Source organism: Strongylocentrotus purpuratus, unplaced genomic scaffold, assembly GCF_000002235.5.
Source record: "Strongylocentrotus purpuratus isolate Spur 01 unplaced genomic scaffold, Spur_5.0 spur5_scaffold_4, whole genome shotgun sequence".
Lineage (NCBI taxonomy): Eukaryota > Metazoa > Echinodermata > Echinoidea > Camarodonta > Strongylocentrotidae > Strongylocentrotus > Strongylocentrotus purpuratus.
Genome location: NW_022145610.1, coordinates 15022441 through 15045679, shown reverse-complemented (window position 1 = coordinate 15045679; position 23239 = coordinate 15022441). Strand labels below are relative to the sequence as shown.

Genomic DNA, 23239 nt, shown 5'->3' with positions numbered 1-23239 from the left:
TTTGGGTCCATAACTGTAAAAAAAAAAAATTGCCCGTGAAGGTCTTGTCATATTTCTAATAAAGCCAATACAGGGCTTGCTTCCATATAACATTATCACACAATCGAACTGTTATTTAGCTTTAACTTAAGCCTCGGTCACAAATGCCATTACGAACTGCTACGAACGCTGTATGAACGATTTTAAGATAATGGAAATTCGGGTAGACAATGGAAAAACGGGGAGATTCGTACGAAATTATCGTTCGTACGAACCTTTGTGTCCGTATAGTATAAAACTCACCCAGCCATCACACTCTTAGGTATTAATCAGGCAACTGAGATCTATGGCTCGAAGAGGTACATATAGCGTACACAACAATCACATGTAAAGAGATTTAATTGAATGAAAATATATCGAATGAAATAATTCATATCCGTTAAAGGCACTGAACAGTAAAGCACAGCAATGAAAGATAACAGAGGGTTATCATATTCTTAGGTGCTTTATTCTAATTTTTCTTACAATCAAAACATTTAGGGGCATACTTTACGTATAATGCAGATAAGTATTTTTGTCGGGGGCAGCCCTCCCCCAGCGTCCACTATACATGTAGGCCAATGTCTGATCTTGATATTCAATTCTCAATAGAAATACGTCAAATATTATTATTCCTTTTCCTTCATGCAATATAATTATCTTTACATACTGTCTTGGCACTGTTGCACGAGACCATCACGAGTGCAAGTTCACCGACAACCCATTGAAATGCGTGTTAATATCAACACACGTGTTCCAACGGGATGTCCACGGATTTCAGTCATACGACGCGTCGCGACGGTTTCGTGAAACGCTGCCCATGCAGACTGCGTGGAGACTGCGTGGTCAAAATGTTCCGAGATCGATCGGCCTAATAGGTCGCTCGAGGTCGAATATCGGATATGATACTAACCGGACATCGTGATGTAGAACGCTTGTATAAAAACCGATGTGTTCGAGTGATGAACTTGCAGACGACTTTGAAATGAGAGGGGTCATCGCTTGACCCCTTTATTTCTTCGATTTTTCTCTTGATGGCATACTTAGTACTCGTGGTAAGTAGTTTGCCTCAGGCTCAGTGTCACATAGGATACCAAGTAAAATGATGGGTACTGGTCATAACATATTGATAACGATAACTATGGTGATGATGATGGCTGTGATAATTGTGATGAAAATAATGATAATAACAATAATAAAAATGATAATAAGCTTGGTGGTGGCGGTGGTTATTTAACCTGACTGCTGAGAAAGTATAAATGCTTGTTAGTAAGGACCTGGTAATGAGGATTAATGCCTTACCAAAGGGCACTAGCGCATCGCCTTGGTTTCGAACCCGGGTCACCGGATTACGAGACCACTGCTCTACCGACTGAGCTATCGCGCCTCCTGCTGCTTTTATATAACGCTCAATACATCGACGATTTCTTTAAACGTTATACAGATACATGTATATTCCCCAATGAGTAACAATGATGGTGGGTACGATTCGCAAGTGTTTTTTATACCTACACATATTTTTGAAATAGCAAAAATACTGTGTCCCCTTTCATACGTGGTGATATACCGTCTCAGCCCATAAAATTATAGACAAATGCTATATTTACAGTAGGCTTGCGGATGCCCCATGTGAGAGAGAGAGAGGGAGGATTCAGGAGTCCTGAAAAGGACTCTCGGTAATCTTTCTTGAGGGTGTGTAGTCCTGAAAAAGACTGTTGGTGTAGTCTTGAAAAATGCTATTATTGTATTCACCATTATAAACACTGCCTAGCACATGTCAAAATAATATAGTATTATATATCATGTTTTTATATAAAAATATATTAAATGAAAATAAGTGAAATAAAATGATACGTGAAATTAGATTTTGTTATATTGATATTACAAATTCTATTTATACTTTCAAGCACTACGGGGGGAAGAAATCAATTAAGCAAGGCGATACGCTTGTTTTGAGTGAGACTTGGGCAACGAAAAATCGGCGAGAAAGAAAAGGTTGTTTTCTTGTAATCTAAAACACAGTTTTGTTAACCCAAATGAAACTCGTATTTTGTAACCTTTCATTGAAAAGGCATGTCCTACAAAAAAGAAGAAGAAAGTGTTTGTTTTAACCTAAAAGAAGCCATTGAATTTCATGAATAGTTTAAGACGAAGCTATTTCATGGCTTGGAGCTACCCCATCCAACTTCTCTTCCGCAATGTGCAAGGTCGAAAACCCAGATAGGGGGTATGTATATGCGGACCTACTAGAAGGGGGGCGTAAGGGTCTTTACCCCCTATTTTAGTTTTTCTTGTCAGAGATTTTGGTTAATAAGAGGCACCTCAAATATCGGATGATATTTCAATAATGATAATTATAATGATGATGATGATGATGATACTGATGATGATAATGATAGTTATGATGATGATAGTGTTGATGATGCTGATGATGATAACGATGATGATGATGATAATGATGACGATGATTACTACTAATAATAGTAATAATGATAAAGATTATAATGATAAGAAAAATAATAGCAATAATGATAAAAGTCATGCGCCGAATCTTTCAAAATGGAAATTCCTTGCAAATATGTGACAGTAAATTCACGAAGAAAGTAAGCAAATTAAATATATATTTGTAATATCCTTTTTCTTTTATTGGCTTTTTTTTTTTATTATTTTGTTTTATTTCAATTTTGTTTTTGCTTATCATGTAATATTTCTGAATTTTGCCCCCCCCCCCTCTCCATGAAAAACCATGGATCTACCCTTTCAAGGCATCATTATGTTTAGCCATAGGCTTCTTTTCTCTCACGTGAATCCCAGCATTTTCGTGACCGACCTTCCTCCTATTATATGTCTTCGAAATCTTAAGCCGAGCTTTAAAATATGAAAAAGCAGCATTAAAGCAGGGGTTACTCTCCAGTGCTCTCAGAGACAGGGGGAGGGGGGGGGGTGTTCTTCTTTGAATTATATCTTTGTCTTAGATGGAGCCTGCCATTAATGCGAAGGTCCCTCCAATAGAAAAGGAAAAAAGAATAGGGACTTCCTCCTTTAAAAAAATTGCCAGAGTAACTAAATTACTTTGTGAGTCCCGTCTTCTATTTCATATTTTCGAAGTGTTTTGCAATTTCTAAAAAGATGTTCAGGATTGATTTTCTCAGTACGGGGTGGGGGAAGTTTGGCAAACTGGATCCAACTACGTCAGTACAACTAGTGTGCAAGGAGAATGCTCCCCTCCGCTATCGGATAACAAAAAGGGGAAAAGGGATATGACAAAAAATGGACTGAGATAGAAAGGAATAGATGGAAGGCAACCTTAAGAAAGTGATTGTATCCTTTCACACCCTAAACTCAGATACGCCCCTCTCGTTACGCCACTTGGTGTAAATTGGAATTTATTTTGTAAATTAAATAGAAATTATGGGGTGCAAAGATGCCCCCCTGCTTCTTCAGTCAATAGGGACTTTAAATTCGCACGAAGACAATGGGGATTGCTACGATCGACGTCCTTTTAATGCTCTGCCTTGAATGGAAGTCACACGTATCAGTCCACGCAAATCTAAAAGTCCCTATTGACAAATTGTTTCCCCTCTAGAGGGATTCCCATTGTATTGTTTCCCTCTAGAGGGATTCCCATTGTACTGTTTCCCGCCTTTTTGGGGGTATCTCTATCACTCAATTGGAGTACCCCCTATAAGGATTCTATTGAACTCTTTGCATGAGTGCATTTCTTTTGTGCGATTGCTAGCATTGGTGCATGCTATAGCAGGCAGGCAGCCATTCTAAGCTATGTAATGAGGACTGCAAGCACATGTACATTTGGCCTGCTGTAGGAAGAAATGTGGTCAGACTTTGTTGATGCATTCATCATTCCGAGAACTACTGTTTGATTCAGGTAAAATTACTTAACTACTTAACTCCTATTTTAACACAGAATTAACGCCCTTTTGGATCTGACGAGAATGTAAATGCTTCAGAAAGTTTATATCAACCTTATGCATGGGTGCATGAATACAGGATTTAGTAAAAAGTTGAGGGGCGCATTTTCCAAAATTACCCGACAAGCAAAAAAAAAGAAGAAGATTTATCACATTGTTTTGGGTATCGGATCTCTTCTTCTTCTCTTCTTCAAGATAATCTCTCTCCTACAATACTGAAGATTCTTGCAGATGCCGTATATACTCGGCCTGATTGGGGTTTGCAGGTGGAACACCACATCGGTGTTTCCTCCTACTCTTATGCGAAAAGTGCAGTGGGTTGGAACTTGAGTGTTGAAATCCAGGTCGGCACTATAACGTCCTCTGGCAAGAATATGCATCCCTATAACACTGGTTTTTAACCATCTCGCAAAGCTTTCCCATAGCAACTGATACAACCTCTGTATGGTATCATTGTCTGCCTCATATGGTAATTAACGCATGCGTGGCAGGCTGTGGTGTCTAGGGCAACTATGAGGACGTGCAGGTAATGGATACTTTAAAGAGATTGTTTACATGTTTCCAGTTTTACACATCTGAGATGCATGGCCCTACGTGTTATCATTGTCTGTGATATGATGTCATATTGAAGCCCTAAAAAAAAAAAAAAAAAAAAAAAAAAAAAAAAAAAAAAAAAAAATGCGCTTCAAAATGATCATGAAGCCCTTCAAAAAAGTAAAAATCTTTTAGTGACCGGTTTTACCATACTCATTTTCACAAATAGACTGCAGTGTTATGAAAAACTGTTCAAACCGTTGGGAAAACTGTTTCTGAAATTTCGAATTCCAGTCCTAAATATCTTGATAATCGAACATGCGGTTAGCTTGTAAAAGTCATGGGATTCATTTCTGAACTAAAAGTTTATAATTATGATTGCAGCATGAGCTAAATCCAGGATTTTTATACAATCGGAGGTATAGTTAACTAATACCTTTAAAGCACGGAGCACACTACTATAGTTATAGGCCTACGGTCCTCCTTCCATCCGATTTCCGCTGAAAGGGTGTTTGTATTTGATAATGGAAATCTGAGCAACCATTTACCTCTTGATTCAGGTTCTAAATAACGACAAGCCTAATAACAAACGGAAGTTTAGTGTATTTATTACTTTTCTCGGCTTCACATCGTAGACAATCGCACGACTGGTCTGACGTCACTACGATTCTGAGCCGATTTAGCTCCCCCTTCCTCCCCTCCGAAGAAGCATGATATCCCTTGAAATTTAGATTTTATTGATCATAATTATGACTTTTTAAATCCTCGGTCATTAAGATTTTACGTGTTTCAATGTTCATATATGCCTACAATGCGGTCACAAATTCTCCCAAAATCGGATCGTAGTCAGATCGTTTAGTGTGCGCTGGGCTTAAGATTACGTTAATTTGTATGATCTTCTTCACACGATGACGAAGCGTTTGTTTTATTCAACGAGGGGAGTACTCGGGTACTCTCTTGATAATTATTATGGTGATTTAACTACTACTACTACAAGGATCTTCGTCACGATAGCCCTCAATGAACCCTACGTCCCGAAAACTCGGACATTTCGGATAGGTTATAAAAAGCTTGTAAGAGCGATGGCTGGATACCATTTCATCCCGAGAGTTCAACCGTTTCTCTAACACTTTCCGTGATGGAGGAGGGAGGGGAGGAGGGGGTGAGGGGGCGAGGGAGTGATGGGAGGAGGGGTGAAGGGGTGAGGGGGTGAGGGGGTGAGGGTTCCAAAGGATTGCGGTGATTGTTCGGAGAGTCTCTAAAATAGTTTAACGGATCAACAAACTTCAACATTGGAAAAGGGCCGCCATCACCTCCAAATAGTGATTTTGCCATCTTTTTAGCATTTGCCTCCATTTCCGGAGGGATATACATGGTTTTCTAATATTTTCTTCTATTTGTAAACGATAATTCAATAGGTAAAAGAAAAACTGAAGAAGTCTCTTTTCTTTTCTTTTCTAACAAAGCTTATGTAAATAGTGAAAAGTGCATAGGCCTAACTCAAAATAATATCTACATCTTTTTCCTTCTTTGAATTAAAATCAATTAATGATAAAGATAACGAAGATGATGATGAGTTTATAATGAATAGTAGAAAAGAAAATGAATTAAGAGTTTATAAATCAGGTCTCCAAAAGAAGTTTTCCTAATGTGTGTATGTAGCGACATTCCAACAAGGGTTTACGCCCGGTTTGTCCTACATGAACCCTTTGTACCGAAAAAAACTCGGACATTTCAGAAAGGTTATGAGGAGCTTGTAATAGAGATGCTTGGATATCATGACAATGCAGAAAAGAAAACCAAGCCTCAAACAATGATGACAGGAGTCAACTAGGTCAAGAGGGAGAGGATGTTAGATTTGGAAATCGTGTGTCAGCGGTACAGTCGGGTCTGGGGGGGGGGGGGGAGAAGGAGGAGGGGCAAGACCCCCCTCCCCCATCCCAATTTATGTTAATTTTATACAGCATAATAGTACCTACCAAAACAAATATGCGCGTTGATGTATATGTTTATAGTATGTGTGCTCTTGGTTTAATTATACCCTCCTAATGACCGGTCTTGAGAAAATTTAGCAATGGGGTAAAACTGGTCACATGTCCGCAAACAGCCAATCATTTGGTTGGGATCCACGTCATCATTTTATGGTATCAACATTGAACATCTTTAACCCATCTTTTTTAGTTGCAGCAACCTTAATCCAAAAATCATCCGTGGAATAAATTCTATAAACATCCTACAAGGATGAAGATCCTGTACCCCCCCCCCCCCACTACCGCATGAACGCGGCCAATATGAATATCATCTCCGGTTTATGCTTACTTAACAAAATAGATAATTAATAGTAATGATCTAGTATTACTTACCCAGAGCAGTCGCATCATCATTATCAATACTGCTCTACCGAGTATGATTAGCCCAGCATTGCCATGTACTCATTTGCACCTTGGTGGAGAGTGACAAGTAACTATTATGTGCAAAACACTTTGTCCAAGGATGTAAGCGCCGAGTGAGGATCAAACACCAAAACCTCTTGTTGAAGAGTTAAGAACAATCCTAAAATACTTTTCAACTGAATCAATCTCTGGAAAAAGACCTTTACATGATCATGTGCTATGTTCATATCTGCTTTAGATCTTAGAGGTGCAATGCTCTACCTCTGAAACTCATTCGAATAACACGTGCGGGATTGTTCTTGCGCTGTTCACATTAAGTATGAACATGACGTACAAAGAAAGAGGACAAAATATACAGTTCCTCAGGTAGACAAAGAACATCCCTTCCCTGCTATTATGTAAAAATGTGTAGAACAGGTGAATATGCATGTGACACCTGTTCTACACATTTTTACATTTTAGCAGTGAAGGGATGTTCCTTTGTCTCTCTGAGGAACTGTATATTTTGTCCTCTTTCTTTGTCCGTCATAAGTAGCCCTCAACTATAATTATCAAAGTGTTGTGTGAAAGTCCAAAGAACTCGACGGTATGAACAGGGCGGAGTAAAACGAGCTTCATTTGTCGAAAGTCTATTGAGAGGTTCATAAAGTCAATGCACGATCAATAAGAAACAACTGTACTATTGCTGAAACGTAATTCAAATACAAAAGGCACTAGAACTATACAAAATCAATACCCTTCACACACATAGGCTACAATACACTTCCCCGCGTTACCATGCGAGGATCACAGTATGGGTCAATACATATTCCTTTATTTAGTTGATCGAAAAGTAGATATTAGGGACTTTTAGATTTGCGTGGACTGATACGTGTGACGTCCATTCAAGGCAGTCCATTAAAAGGACGTCGATCGTAGCAATCCACGTTGTCGTTGTGCAAATCTAAAAGTACCTAATGATTGAACCTACAACGACGTTGTAAACATTCCTCAGAAAGTCTAACTCAAAGTATAGAAAGGAAGTCGAAGAGTCAAAATTCCATAGACACACATGTTAAAAGTCAGTTCCAAAAAAGAAAATACCTATCATACACTATTCAAAACGTCAAAAAATTCCTAAAAATCTTTGAGTAAAATTCAAAATATCAAAATTCACATAGAAACACGTTTTGTCAGACATATTTTGCTCGAAAAAAAAATAAGTCCAAAATGACAAATCCCTAATTAAATTCGAAAAGTCAAAACCTCAACAAAACCCCATAGACACGCGTGTTATAAGTCCGTTTTTTCTCGAAAATAGACTATGTCAAAGTTAATGTACACGAGTCAATTAGAAATAGTATAAGTACGAAAATATTCGTGTACAAACCCTATGGCCGTCCGCCTACTCACTGCTATAACTACTGTCATGTTCATAGTGTCAATAGAGAATAAAGGAATCTTTGAATGTTGGGGAAAAAAAACGTGTAAATACATAATAACAGGTTTAAAGCCGCACGGAGATACAAGAGCTCTTCAATCTAGCTTTAACATAATAAAACAGATCATAAGGAAGTTGTCGAGCAAAATAAGTATAGTGACACGTTTCGAAATAAAAGAAAATCTTGTTTTTCATCGATGTTTCTGAGAGAGTTAAAGAATGCACATGGACATAATGGAGGGGAAGTGAGAGTTGTTAAAATTGCACGTGATTACCATTAGGTGAGGTTTATCTTCATGTTTTTCCTACTTATTAGAGTGACATGTTTCGAAATAAAAATTGCATGTTTTTCATTTATGTTTTCTGAGAGAGCTTAAGAATGCACATGGATATGATAGAAGGGGAAGGTGTCAAAATAGCACATACTTCCTAACATGAAAGGATTGTTTTCATGTTTTTCCTATTTTCTATTTTTTTTTATCTTGATTTGTCTTGAAATCCAGCATTAGAAATACAGCTTTTAGGACACAGTTAATATCATTATATTGTTAAAGCCCCTTGTGATTTGATGGTAATATTGATGTCGTATGAGATGTTCGATTGCCTAATATTATTTGACTAAAGAAGAGAGAGAGGGAGAGATAGAGAGGGGGAGAGAGAACGAGAGGGATAGAGAGAGGGGGATAGAGAGAGAGAGAGAGCGAGAGAGAGAAGAAAAGAGAGCAAAGGAAAGAAAGATAGAGAGAAAATAAGAGAGTGAGAGAGAGAGAGAGAGAGAGAGAGAGGGGAGAAGGGAGGAGACAGGAAAAAGAAGTACGTAATAGGACCCCTCCCTCACCCTCCCTGCATGGTATGCTCCATTTTCTTTTGAATTTAAACCATATACGTAATATTTCCAAAACCCATGTTGCATTTGCCCCAACCACCCCCTACTTTTAGCACCTTCACTTATGCTACGCCGATGTGACACAAGGGACCCTTCTCTAATACTTCATACAGTTTTTACTTAAAAGACTTCTTTCGTGTAAGCCTCTTCATATTTCATTTGCCCACGAGGGTGTCTGACTTTGAAAGGGGCAGGTCGATGACGTCACAGTGAGTCTCGTCGAAGGGAAAGCAATAAATGAGAGTTTTGATGAAACATTACGTCATTGAGTAAACTGAAGGACAATGCAAAAGTCAATGTCTTGAAGCGGGAGTATTTGGTAGCCTCGCTCCAATTCTTTACTCAAGCTTGAATTTATATATATATATATATATAGATGGAACCTATATAAAATGCGGTATGCATGTATATCTTTCTCTATGTAAAGGTACCACGGTCTAGAGGATACGTCACCTTACTGTGGATCACATGTTTCGCGGTTCGAGTCCCGCCTTTGGCACAACATTAATCCTCGTATGCCACAATCCGCCCATGTAGGATTTGAACGTTAAAGTGGTTACATCGGCACTTGTGCGCTCGTACAATGATACGTTGTCAGAACAGTCCTCATGCAGCGTAGCGTGTGTACTATCCTGTACCGATTAGCATTTTGATCCAATGACCGAGGTAATATCAATTATAAAATGCTGCATTCAATCAGATATTGTGTATCCGAATTACATATTCAAATAATTTGATTTTGGGAAAATTCATACTGATTATTTCGGCCAAATGTAAGTATGGTCAAAACAATCACGGGATGTTATAGGATTTTCCGGCCAAATTCGCGAGTTTGTCATTAAAATTAATTTGTCTTGCGTTCAAATTCGACGGTTTTAGTGCTGTCGGATATATCTCGGGTTTATATTCCTTTTTCTAGATTTGAAATCTATGAAGTTTTCGTTAGAATCTATGTGTGTTTCATTCAAATTAATTAACAAAGTGCTTCTTTCGCTATTTGGTCATTCGATTTAGCGCAACACGATTTTCTAACATCGCGACGGTGTACTTCTAGCATTTTGTAGCATTCAAATTAGCACTTTGTGCACTAAAATTAATGGTCAATATACATTTCTCGTTTATTACACGCTTTTTATAGCTCATTATCTTTCTTTCAAGATCGTTTTTCATGTGTATTTCATCCTATTTTATTTTCTTGCATTTATACTCTTTATATACTTTTAGATTTATCAGATATTCATCAGCCTTTAAGTTTGATTGTTAAAAAAAAGACTTACATCTACGGACTTGATGGTCTCAATATTAAATTTGTGTAAATTTTCATGTAAGGAAGTTGTTTTGTGTTTTATCATAAATTTATCACAATTTCATTATGGAGGAAGGGTACAATATTGTGACTGGGGTAGCTGTTTTTGTATCCCCATTTTCTGGGGTATATGAACATGTCCGTTCAGAAATGCCATATCCCTTGATTTCGCCCCTTCTTTACCTAATGTCTGACTACACACTTATGCTTTGTCCTCAAAATTAATAAATTGAATAACAGAAAAGACCCCAATGGCAAATCATGTATTTAATTGCATTTTTTAAAAACTGTAAACGTGTGTTGCATTTCTTCCCCCTAACTTTCCTAACTTGAATAAACATAATTCGAATACGAATGACAGGTGTTAATTTGAATGATAAAAATAACGCCTCGACAAGTGACGATTAATTTGAATGCTAGTTTAGCAGTTTCTAAATTGAATGACAGATCTATGAAATCCTTCGACCAAAATCCTAAATTAAATACAAAATCGGAAAAATTGAATGATAATTGGCATGGAAAAGCTGATCTGCGCTAACTTAAATGCAAAGTAAATGAATTCGAATGACAAACTCGCGAATTTGGTCGGAAAATCCTATATTAAACACGCATGTAAGTAACTTTGACGTTGTTAAGAAACATCGATATACTCAAAGATTTGGTTACGCAAACACTTGAAATCTGATCAATGCAATAGAGGATGGCAATGAAGAGTGTTCTGGTAAACTGAACGGCTGGACATGAGACTGTATATATCTACATCCCAACAATGAGTTGTTGGTGTGAAACCCTTGAAGATCTGCCCCAACGACTATCTGGAGTTCATGCGCACCGCGAGCGACCCAGCGATGCTTGGGTGAAGTACCGTTGGAGTATAAGAGCCTTCCCCGAAGAGCGCATCCCTCATAATTGTCTGCGAACCAAACCTCACGCAGCGTTGGAAAAGGTAGCTCTCGCCTTTTGTCCACTCCATCACATCACCTATTAACCGAGAAAAAGTTCGGCTCACTCTTGGGACGGGGATCCCCGCGGATTTTTCGAGGTGTGATGTTTCCCCGTGTCTCATTACCCCAACCCACACAATCCCCTTTGTTTGAGAAGAGAGACGGGAGCAGAGATTGAACGCGGGAAAGCTGATAGCGAAATATTTTCCAGGGTCCGAGCTATACCGCTAAGAGTTTTGATTTGCTTGGGCGGCAGACTTGAATAGTTGAACGGTAATCCTAAGGATCTGACGCATATGCCCCGGGATTGGGCTTATATTTTTCAATAAACTGGCCATCGTTTATTCATATATCTGGCACAAGGAATAAGTGAGTTAATTGCAAGAGTCAGGGTGGTCGCCTCCGGGATCTTTTTGGACAGAACCTGCCTCTTTCCAGGAGAAATCGTCAACGCCCGAAGGTAATATCAACTAATTTACCTTCCTTTTCATTAAAGCACTTAAAACAATTTGCTTTCAACCGCCCGTGATTTGCCAATATCTTGCTTTCTTTAAATCTATACTTAATCCCTTATTTTATTATATTTGTTTTCAATTTTGGATGTTTGCTTTTGATTTTAAAATTATTCCCATTTTTCCCAATCTACTACTTTGCCCTTTTCCTTTGGCGTAAATTAGGTTTTTATTACTTTTACCTCTATAGTCCGATTCTTCTCCAGGCCCGTAGCTTAATCCAATTTCTAATTTTCATCGCCTCTTCCCTGACCTTAATGGTGAAGAAAAGTTTCACTAAAAAGAGGACGAAACTATTATAGCTATAAAATACGAATTAACGCCAGAGTTGAGAAGTCAAGATTTTTTGAAGCAATCCTAAGAACTCCGAAATAACCCGTATGCTATCCTGTTTCTTCTCCCGGGTAATTGAATGTCGATACTGGGTGATATTAGCCACCTCCTCTCTTAATCAACGGGAAACTTACCCGGGGCTCGGGGCAAAAAGCCTGGTTGCGTTCATGAAATGCCAAACTCTCATTTGGAACACGTTCAAAAACTAAGCGATCCTGCTGCCAGGAGATTTAGTGAAACTAAAATCATTCGCAGTTCTTGCCTAAGATTTGTCGAAATAATTATGTCCACATAATATTATCAATTAGACTTATACTTACATCAGGCAAACCAGCAAGCAATTAACACGACGGAGTGAGTAATTCATAATGCTTCGAAGAAAAAATAAGGCGCAGGCTTCCAGCAGTTTGTATTTTTCAGGACAAAATGCAAAAAAATGTGTGAATTTAAAGACTAATTTGGGTCATTATAATGATAATGTTAATTATTTAGAAGTGCTAAAACCACAAAAGTAACAGTGCGCTTACAAAATCACAGAATTTGAAGAGAAACACAAAATACAAAGACTCATAAGATGGGTAAATTACATTACTGAGGGAAGAAGAATGTTTTAAGTGATCTTGTAAAAGTGGCAAGAGTATGGTTCATTCTCTAATGAAACTTATCGTTTATTTTAGAAAAAACACTTACAGGTTGCTCAAATATCACTATTTCGTGAACTTCTTACTTTCATCTCAAACTCGAAAGAAGAAATCCCTAAAGCTTCGAATAAAAAAACAACTTGCAGGCTCCAATCGATTTGTATCTTTCTTGACGAAATTCAAGAAATCTATGAATTTGACGACCATTTTTGGAATTGTTTATGAAATAGCCCACAACCCCGCTCAAATATTTTCATATCGTGGAGGTCTGATTTTCGTCTCGGCCACGAAAGGTGATTGGGGATTCTAACCTTAACAACTTTTGTTATTTTTCGCTCCAGGTCGATTAGGTCCCATTAAGGCTTTAAATATTTGATGATTCCCTGGTGCTTTTTACACAGTAATAGCGTGATACGATCAATCATAAGGATGCTTTCTATTGACAAACAGGCTTGCTTTTAAAATGTCTCAACCAGAGTTCTTTATTCACCATTTTTACTTGAAGCTGCATTAATTAAAGATAATGAATCGTTTGATTGCGATTAATCTCTTTTTCCGAAAGCAGGTGCAGTATTAGCGTTTTCCTATATCATCAACACACATTTTTACAAATAAAGTTATTTCGTGTATGACGAAAGATTGAGAAGGTTTACAACGAAATCAGTCTTTTAAATCGATGTCATTAAGTTGTGGCAATTTTGTGTTTTAGATTTAAAAAACGAGCTGTCGTTTCAGCTGTCTAAATATCTGGTGGGCATTTGCGCCGACGTTTGGCAGTCATCAGAAATGGATTAATTGATAATGAGTATTAGAATAGTTTACAAGAAATCAATAGCTGATGAAAAGCCAATGGAAATCAGACAAGATCATTGAAGATATCTATCAAATTGGTGGGGTAATGTTGAAAATGATTTTCATTGTGTGAAGGGAACGAACACTATTTCAAAAAGCGCGAATGATTAATTAAATAATACAAAGATAACAATATAATATGACTCCTTAACAAATAATTTCCTTTTTGCATTAAGAAAAACAGACGCAAGATAAGAGCTGTCATCAGACATTTAAAAGAATAAGATCTTTACCATATCGGAGCTTACAGTTTGCGTGCTATTATTTGTAGGTTAATGTAAAGTCGTCCTATAATATCTTTATTTTCATTCCAATTTTTCCCTTTTAAGGTTTAATTTGACTTTTTTTTCAAAGTAGATTCAGTAATTCACGTGTACATTTTTAGAAGGATTGTATACATTTCCGACGACTCCTTATTACTACATTTACATGACATTTTTAGAATTTCATCGATTTTGACTTTGACTCTTTAGAATGTCACTCGTCATCGCAAATTCTTTTAAAGAAAGAAAGATGAGGCCCAACGTGTTTTTCCACCTAGCCATAAACCACGGGCATCCATTATTTAACAAGCAGAACGTTTGATGTTAAATGACTTCGCTTATGATAATGACAAGCTGATGTTTTACTTCCGAGCGAAATGGAAGAGTGAATTGGAAGTGGGACGCCTGAGAAATTGCGATGGTAGAAAATGAAAGAAGAAAATCCATTATACCAAATTAAATGCTTTAGAAGAAAGCATGAAGATATTTTGTCTCATAGAACTTAAAATGGAGTAGACACCTCCGGGCTAGTCTACGCGAATCAATCTTAAAAGGAAACCCACCAATCGCTACCAAATTGCCCTCCTTAAATTACCGATTAGGGAAATGAGAAAAACGAAGAGTTCTGATTTTAATACTTTTTTTCCGGGAGAAGAGGTTTTTTTTTCTTCTTTATGAAATCCAATGAGAATGGAAATTTGCTGGGAGGGAGGGAAGAGGTTTGTAATTTAAAAGCCTTTTTGTTTGTTTGTACTTTTCACCTGAGTTTTGCGAGTAGCTATGTTATTTTCCAGTATCTTTTTTAAGGATCCCTTATAATTCCAATGATTTTTTACAAAGGTATGCAAAAGATACTATGGAACTATAAGCTCAAAACGTTATGGTAGCTCTGTCAGCAGTTGAAATAATGTTTACTTGGGGCCCTATATAAAACGTAACAATACAGAATACATACATGTGCATTATTAGTTATATGGTGCAATAGTAATTTCGATTTATTTCCAGGAAATTTAAACTACATAGAAAAAAAAATGAAATCAACATGACCTTCATTTAGTAATCCTAAAGACCTATTATTTAAAAAAATAAAAAAAGTGATAATGCACGCAAACTCACGCACGCGCACACACAAGAAATACAAAGGGCTTAGCGTGAATGTTTCATCAGTTGGTGTAAGACTTGATCAAATGAATTTGATATCTTTTTTAACACTCGACAAACAGATCAAAACTACATTGTACTTAGTTAGATTTACGACGAATAAAAAAAAACGACAACTAACAAACAGCAACATGAAAATCACCCAAAGTATAATCAGGACTGTCAATATAGTTTCGACCTAACACTTAGAGTAAGATTGATGAAGGCTAGACAAAAAAACAATCCCAAACAAATCTTTACTTGGAGTTACTGAAGCTTTCGGTCTCATAAATCTTAGATCGTGTTATTCGTTGTAAATCTGAATTTGCAAACTGGACAAGTATTCAGAATAATAATATTAACAATTTGGATTTATTTGCCCAGGGTGGCTCCATCAGTATTGATACTGTTTTTCCTGCGGGCTATGCAGGGAGAACTACTATAAACGGGAGACATGAAGCGAAAAATAAAACCCCACCTCACAATAACTTGTGCATTTTCTTCTCCCACCGTAGTTCAGAAACAATATGTCCGCTTTACTAATAGCTAGATCCGTTCCGCAGGCAATATAATGGATAGCAGATAGCTTAAGTAGCAGTGGAGCTCAAGGCCATATCATATGGATGAAAGTGAAAATGCGTTCGAGGCCTCCATCATCCATCATGATTATTCAAAGTCACTCTTAAAGTTGGAGGGGAAAAAAATCGTATGAAAATATCTCCAAAAAGAAGAAGGAAAAAAGCGAAATATGTATTTTTGATGGTTCGGTTTAAGTTCGGTGAAGCTAGGACACATTTTTTTTTGGTTTTTTCAATCATGATATTTTGTACATGTAGGAGAAATTCAATGCCACTGCAATTTACAGTCACTATCATAAATCTCTTCATCCATAGGAGCGACTAAGGGCAAACGGCCAATTAAAGCTAATCTTCACTATTTATACAGGGATTCCACGCTTAATATGATTCTGGAAGTGTCTATGGGGTAGTGGGTTGTTTACGCCAGGAAAATATACACACATTGCTAGAAAAATCATAATAACTAAAAAGAACAACTAACTTCGCAGATATTTATCTTTGGGGAGGCTACAAGCACCTTCAAAGTACCACCATTACCATGTCTTTGGCCAAGCTGCCCCGCGGAGCTGAAAGCAATCTAGAGAGTTCTTCTTCCCTAACAGGAACCCATTAACTACACCTGTGTTGAGCGTGGCAATTGTGACTGCATGTCTTGCCGCAGGACATTAGTGCATACGCTTTAGGCAATGTATCTAAAGGTTTCCGAGAAATATCATAACTGCCTTCCTGGTCAGGCTCGAACTGGGGACCATTTGAATCAGATGTTTCCACTAGACCACGATTGAATCAGAATCAAATTAACTCGGGTAACTTTTTCACCTTGTATTTCTGCAAATTACTGTGAGGGTTTTCTTTCTTCCCATGTTTCCTCCCCCCTCCCCCTCTCTGGTAAAATGCTCTGATGGTGCTGGTAGCGAACGAAGAATCTAAAGCCATGGCAATATTTTAATTAGCTTCGAATCGCGAAGAGATATTCTATACCATCAAGCTATATACGCATGGCACACAATTAAATATAATACCGTTATTGAATATTCTCCTATGGTTATTAATGCAAGTCAACCTGCTCAGCAATACATTTTAGTTATTGAATGGTAGGGATTACGACGCAATAATGGTCAGTAAATTGATTACGAAACTAAAAGCTAGTGATACCTGTTTCACAATGAACTATGGCACTCTGTGTGCGTGTCTTACGAACTTTCGCGAGGGATGACGGTATAAGAAGTAGACAAGTTTACGTTTTGGTCGTGATTTTGCTTGTCAGTGTCCGATTCTCTCTTTGATATAAACATAAGAAGAACTAGAACAACAGTCAGGGTTCTACCGGAAAATAAACATGATTCCATATTTTACACGATGTCAAAGTTGTCAAAAAAGCAAAACTTGGACATGAAAAAATAGTTAGCTTCACAAGTGTGTGCCTTTCTGCTACCATGACTATTATTACATAATATAACAATATATAAAACAAAATTTTGGGACGGGGTCATGAATTTGGTTCAAATAAACATATTGGAAGCTTATGCGATGCTGCAATATTCATGGATCGTTGTTGCGGTTGAAATCGAGTCTAAAATTATGAAATTGTAAATAATAAACTCTTATGTTATATAGCCCCCTCTCAAGGTCAAGATATTAATTAAGCTATAAAACAATTTTTCTTGACTAAAATCGACCAATTAGCTATTCCCGTTTGGAAATTATATATCACAACCACATATTCTGAGATTTTCATGATCACAGCTACCATTGTACGGCCGTAGGCGCTATTTGAAATTTATCAAAATTTACCGAGAAACCGGTAAATATTTATGTTCAATTTGTCTCGAAAGGAGAAGTGTTTTAGGGGCTACTTTTTCTTGTGCTTATAATACATCTACAGGGGCATCCAAATTGTAAAGAATCATTTTCCACCCAATTTTCAAAACTTTCCCAAAAACTTTGTATTACCTTTAACAACAGATCTCGTTTACTTTTTGTTTTTGTATAAGCATTGAAATGGAAGACCTACAAAAAAGGTACATGGATTCTTACATCAAATGCTAAAATGCTAAAACCGTACCACGGTGTTAATGACGTTGTTGACGTTCTGTATTTATTTTTGAAGATTTATTTCAGTTGATTTCATACCGTTACAACAATGCTGTCTTGTTTTGACCAAAGTTCTGGTCGTTAATTGTTCGGATTAACTAAGTTTTTTGAAGACTGAAGACTTACAAGAGACCATGAAGGTTTTCCAACTTAAGAAGAAAGAAAAGAAAAAGGCAAATAATTTAATCAGCATGATTGGCCCTTAAACTGAAAATTCTACGATAGGGGAAGTTGGATTTTTTTCATGAGAGAGACATAGAGCAAGGAGCTAGATGATGATGGGAGACGGACCAGAATGAAAGGAATGAGGAACGGTTGCAACAAATAACAAATAATATTCCGCTTAATACAATGTTTCTAAGCTCATTACCCCGTTCATTGGATTCAGTGCTTGTCCGTACACACTGTGTGCACAATCTCAAATACATTTGAAAAGTAAATTATTCATACCTTTCCCAATTTTTGTAATTTTTTTAAGTATGTCAAAGTTTTATGCATTCCGATTTCTGTTTCTTGAGAATATGACATATTAAACCTTACATCTAAAATTATTCAACAAAGGCACTAATTCAACCAGTCCACATTTAATTCTTGAGTTACGAAAAAAACACACATCAAATTTACAAGGAGTATGAATAATTTAGTTGTTTAGTGTACGTAATGAAAATTGACTTATAGGATCCAGCAATGCCCCATAGCACATGATGCGTCTCTTTCGATTACGTTCTTACGTAAAATAACATTTACTGCAATTAGTGAAGGCGTCGATAGTTCAAAGTCACGTCTACACTCTTTATTTTGCATTCCAAATACCATACATCATGATATAACTATGATAATGCGTTGATAACTTAGATATTGTAGGCATCTTTTGTTAATTGATAGTGTAAACTTTAAAGATGTAGTTGAGTTCTGGTCATGCGATTGCATTGTGAAAGAAGCGGTGTGGAATCGACCAGAAATGGTTGATCATCTGGCATATAAGAATTTGTGTGTATTGCAAGGTTCTGGAATTATCAAAATGATAAGAAATTTGGCCAAGTCTTGGTAAAATCCAAACACTGTACACAGAAAGATGTATATGGGACTACATGAACACGTGGCGTAAAAATCCTACCCCCGAGTTTTACGATGTTACATGAAATATTTAGAATATGAAGTCATTTGAAGAGCCATGCTTTTCAGGGAACATGTCTTATCTGATGTTCTTCCACACTTGCATAATAAGAATGATAACGCTCACAAATTATTTTTCACCTCTTCACAAAACTCAACCTTCTCTTTAAGGAGCACGACATTTCAGTGGATTTCTTTCTTTCATGTGTTTTGTCAATACATGGACCGCATGAATTTGGGAAGGGGAAGTGGAATTTGAGCCTGTCTTTAGCGGCCACTTCTTTATAAAGGCCACTTGACTACCATGGTCAGCTATATTGTTTCCCTCTGGAAAGAAATGTATGTTGAAGTGCCAAGTTCTCCTGTTTCCCTTTGGTAGCCTTTATAGACAGCTTTGACTGTCTGTATTTCTTACGATTTTTTTCTTAAAATCTCATTATAACTCGCTCATGATTAAATTCTTGTTGTCTCTGTTTTCATGTAGGAGTGCGTCAAGGCAAGAACATCTTCTTCGGTCGTGAGTGAAAGCGACAACCGCTACGATGTACGACCCCCTCATCGACAAAGCGACGAACATGACCCACATCTACAACGACTTCAGCAACCCCAGCACGCACGTCCAGGACCACTACGACTATTCGGACGATTCGGCACCCAGCGATGACGGCGAGCTCTTCCCCCGGGTCCACATGGCGGCCAAGGCTGCACTGGGCTTGAGCTACACACTCATGATCCCCGTTTGCGGGATCGGGAATCTACTTCTTTGTTGCGTCATCTACCGCTTCCGACGCATGCGCACGACAACAAATCTCCTCATCGGGAATCTAGCGCTGTCCGATTTTATCGTTGCCGCGGTAGTGGCACCCTTTAACTTCTTCTACTACCTGCACCAGACGTGGCCCTTCGGCGAGGCTATGTGCGTGACCGTCGGCTTCTTGAAGGCTACGTCATTCTATGTATCGATCAATTCACTGCTGGCGATCGCTATTGACAGGTAAGGTATTAAGTTATGAAGGGCGGCCGGGGGGAGGGGGGGGGGGTCGGTACAGGTATTATAAACTATAAGAGAAGTAAAGTGCGATAAACCTAATACACTTCCGTCTGGCCCTTGGCGCAAACCTGTGCAAAATAGCCCGACCTCGCTCAACGCTAATTACACGCAATTCGATATCGTAAGAAGCTCATTGGATATAACCATGCAATCTAGACTTAGTCTAGTAGATGTTTATCAATAAGGAGATTGTCATGAAAAGGATATCCAACAAAGACTTATACTTAAAACATGATCATGTCGTGAAGGCGTTAAACATAAATCATGAACAACAATGCATTTGAATCTTTTTATAGAGGCTCCGAATTCACACGTCTTTATAAAAAAAAAAAGCCCCCAAGAATAAAAGCAACGTCTACCCCTATTTTTCTTGATAGGCCTACCGCCTTGATTCAATCTGATAGACCTTTAAATAGATATGAACTACCCTTCTTACGAATGGAAACACACCAAGATTGTAATCTAATCCTACAACAAACCTGTTGCCATGCAAGGTTTTCATCCCTTCGAGCATGTCACGATACGAATAGTTATGACGTCCACATATTTCTCTTTATCTCAAAGATGAAGTGCTTAAGCATATAAATGAGACGAACTTTGTATTTTGTAGTTCAGGGCTTCAGGAGTTATAGATATGAGAGCTATATACCTATTCGGGTTTCCTACTAACTGTACAAATTAGCGGATACTAACAGTATAAACTAGCAGTTCCCCAGCGAACTGGGAGTTGTGGCGTGCGCCTGTAATCCAGCTAACAGTGGAAGTTACAAATTGATTCAGCCGCGGACGCAGGTTCGAAACCGAGTCACGTCTTTCGGATGGTGACGGTAAAGGTCATTCCCCAGACGTAAATAATCATATCTGATTGAAACACATCTGTAAAAACTCAATACACATACACACACACACACGTACAAAGTGATCACCATTTGGGTTGAAGTTATTGGTTTTACTAAAATATGTCACGTTTACTTGGTGCAAGCAAGAAGGTCAAAGAGCAAAACAAAGATCAATATCCTTGCCCTGAAATTTATATGATCACATATATCTGAGTTACTTCCCTACTCAAATAATAATAATCAAAAGAAGAGACATTGAAAAAAAAACTTTGATATCTCGAAAACTACAGGTTTCTAGAGAAACTAAAACTGGGGTTTCGTTTTATCCTCCCATGTGTTTTAAATATATATATATATATATATATATATGTCTTTTGCAGCCAACACCAAGTTCTGTAGAACTTTGCAGGAATTACGAATATGTCATGAATTTCCTATCTGTGAAATTTAAACGTTAGCAGTGTCCGCGTGTTCAAATTATGCAAGAAAACCCGTTTATTGTCTAGACTTCCCTGTCAGACACTATTGAGCGACTGACTGACATTGTTTTCTTTGGTAATAAAATACACAAAATGAGCTTTAACAGGTACATGAGCATTTGTCTACATCAATAACCCACTACAAAATTTAACTGATTGAATATTTGTACGGCACAAAACGTTCGGTACAAGGGTCTGAAAATCAGACCATTACTCAGGTGATTGCAATCTATAATGTCGATTCGACAACAAATGGTCGTTATTTTCCCATAATAAGCCATTTTCAAACCCTTTCGTTTTGAGGGAAGTTCTAAATAAGTATTGTCTTTCAAATGTTATTGGAATTTAACCTTTTAATTTTTTGACCTGCAAATGGGACAAAGTACCTTTAATGTTTTACCCTAATTTACGTCATCCGTTCAAATTTTACAGACATCGTACGTTACAGTTTAAAGTGTAGGCTGAGTTCTGGTACAGGTGAAAACTAATTTGCGAGCTCTGACAATCTTTGGCCGTCAGTTTGGTGAAAGAATATGGTAGAGATATCCTCTGAAAAAGATTACCCTTCTAATGTCCTCATATTCGAATAAGACCGATAGAAAGATTCGAGCAAGACCATGTGTATATCGTTAAAACCCCCCAAATCACATTAAATGCACGTATTTTTATGTGCTACACAAGCAACTTTTCCAACTGCATCGCTACAGGTTCTTTGACAACGCAATAGCATGACTAGGAAAACGTTTTTATTATATCCACCCATCTCATGTAAGCTAAACTGTTGCATTTAGCACGTTAAAAACGATGAATGGCTACGTTTTCATGAGATTTGTCAGATAAGCTTTAGACGAAAAAACGGAAAATGATGAATATAATATTTCCTTGGTCCTCAAAATGAAGGTCAGTAGGGCAGTTTTTAAAACCACAAATCATTATTTCTGCGGGAAGCAATGACAAAAGCGCTGGCGGACTTATGTCAAAGACGTCCTGTGCTTATGAAAAATACATTCGTTTCTGTCTACTCGAGACACATTATTGTTCGAAAGCACTCATGGTGGGCTTTGCGACAAAAATGATGAGTAGGCCTATTTAGCAATTGCTGGGGTAAAAATAATCTCAGTGCCCTAAGGAAGAACACTGATGAGGCTTCGCTGGGTAAACGAAATTATAATTAATGTTATTAATTCTCAAAATAAAGCAACTAGACAAAGAATTAAATCAAACAGCCAATTAAATTATGTCTTCTTAGACTTAGAATTTGAACTTTTGAAGGCAGCTTCGGCCATGCAGCTTACACCATACCCGTTACCAGAGCACACTGGGACAATTCTTGGTGAAAAAAAACACAATTCCGAAACTTTCCAACATATAATTTCAAGCAGCTACTAATTTACAGCAGCTAACTCAACCAATTTTTTGTTTACCAACAATATGAACATGTAATACCTTTTACTTTTACGAGTCTCTTTGGCTTACGATCATGGAAAAAGCCGAGCTAAATATTATAATAAATACAATCATCAGTAGTTGTAGTCATTATGGTAACAGTAGTAGTAGCAGTGTTATTATATTAGTAGTAGTAGTAGTAGTAAATAATAATAATGAAGATGATAATTAGGATAATAGTAATAATAGCTATGATAATGATGAAAAGAAATAAAAAACGGCCTCTTGTATCACAATTATGTCCGTCACGCCGTGACGTTCCAGGCACTCCAAATTTGTTACCTATGTTGTATCCGAATGGCCAAATATGGAGATTCTAGCATATTACTATTAGCTACCCATGTACACCTAAATGGAGAGGGGAAAAAAAATTGACATACCGAAGGACTATGAAACCTGGCTTGATTTCGAAATGAATGATCCACTATACCACGACACGTCTATCTCTTCATTCCTTCTTTTCAC

The 23239-nt window shown here is 37.5% G+C and overlaps 1 protein-coding gene across 2 annotated transcripts in view; it reads left to right on the top strand.

Annotated features, from left to right (window-relative positions):
- The first annotated feature begins 3628 nt into the window (after nucleotides 1-3628).
- Nucleotides 3629-23239, top strand: part of LOC587298 (prokineticin receptor 2-like) — a 35383-nt gene continuing 15772 nt past the window's right edge. The window contains exons 1-2 of one of the 2 annotated variants that reach the window (XM_787033.4): nucleotides 3629-3904; nucleotides 19444-19953. In XM_787033.4, coding sequence (XP_792126.1) covers nucleotides 19502-19953 — 452 coding nt within the window. In that variant the 5' untranslated portion in view covers nucleotides 3629-3904; nucleotides 19444-19501. Of the gene's footprint in view, nucleotides 3905-11226; nucleotides 11891-19443; nucleotides 19954-23239 lie in introns of those variants that run through there. The other variant, XM_011682640.2, reaches the window with a different exon arrangement.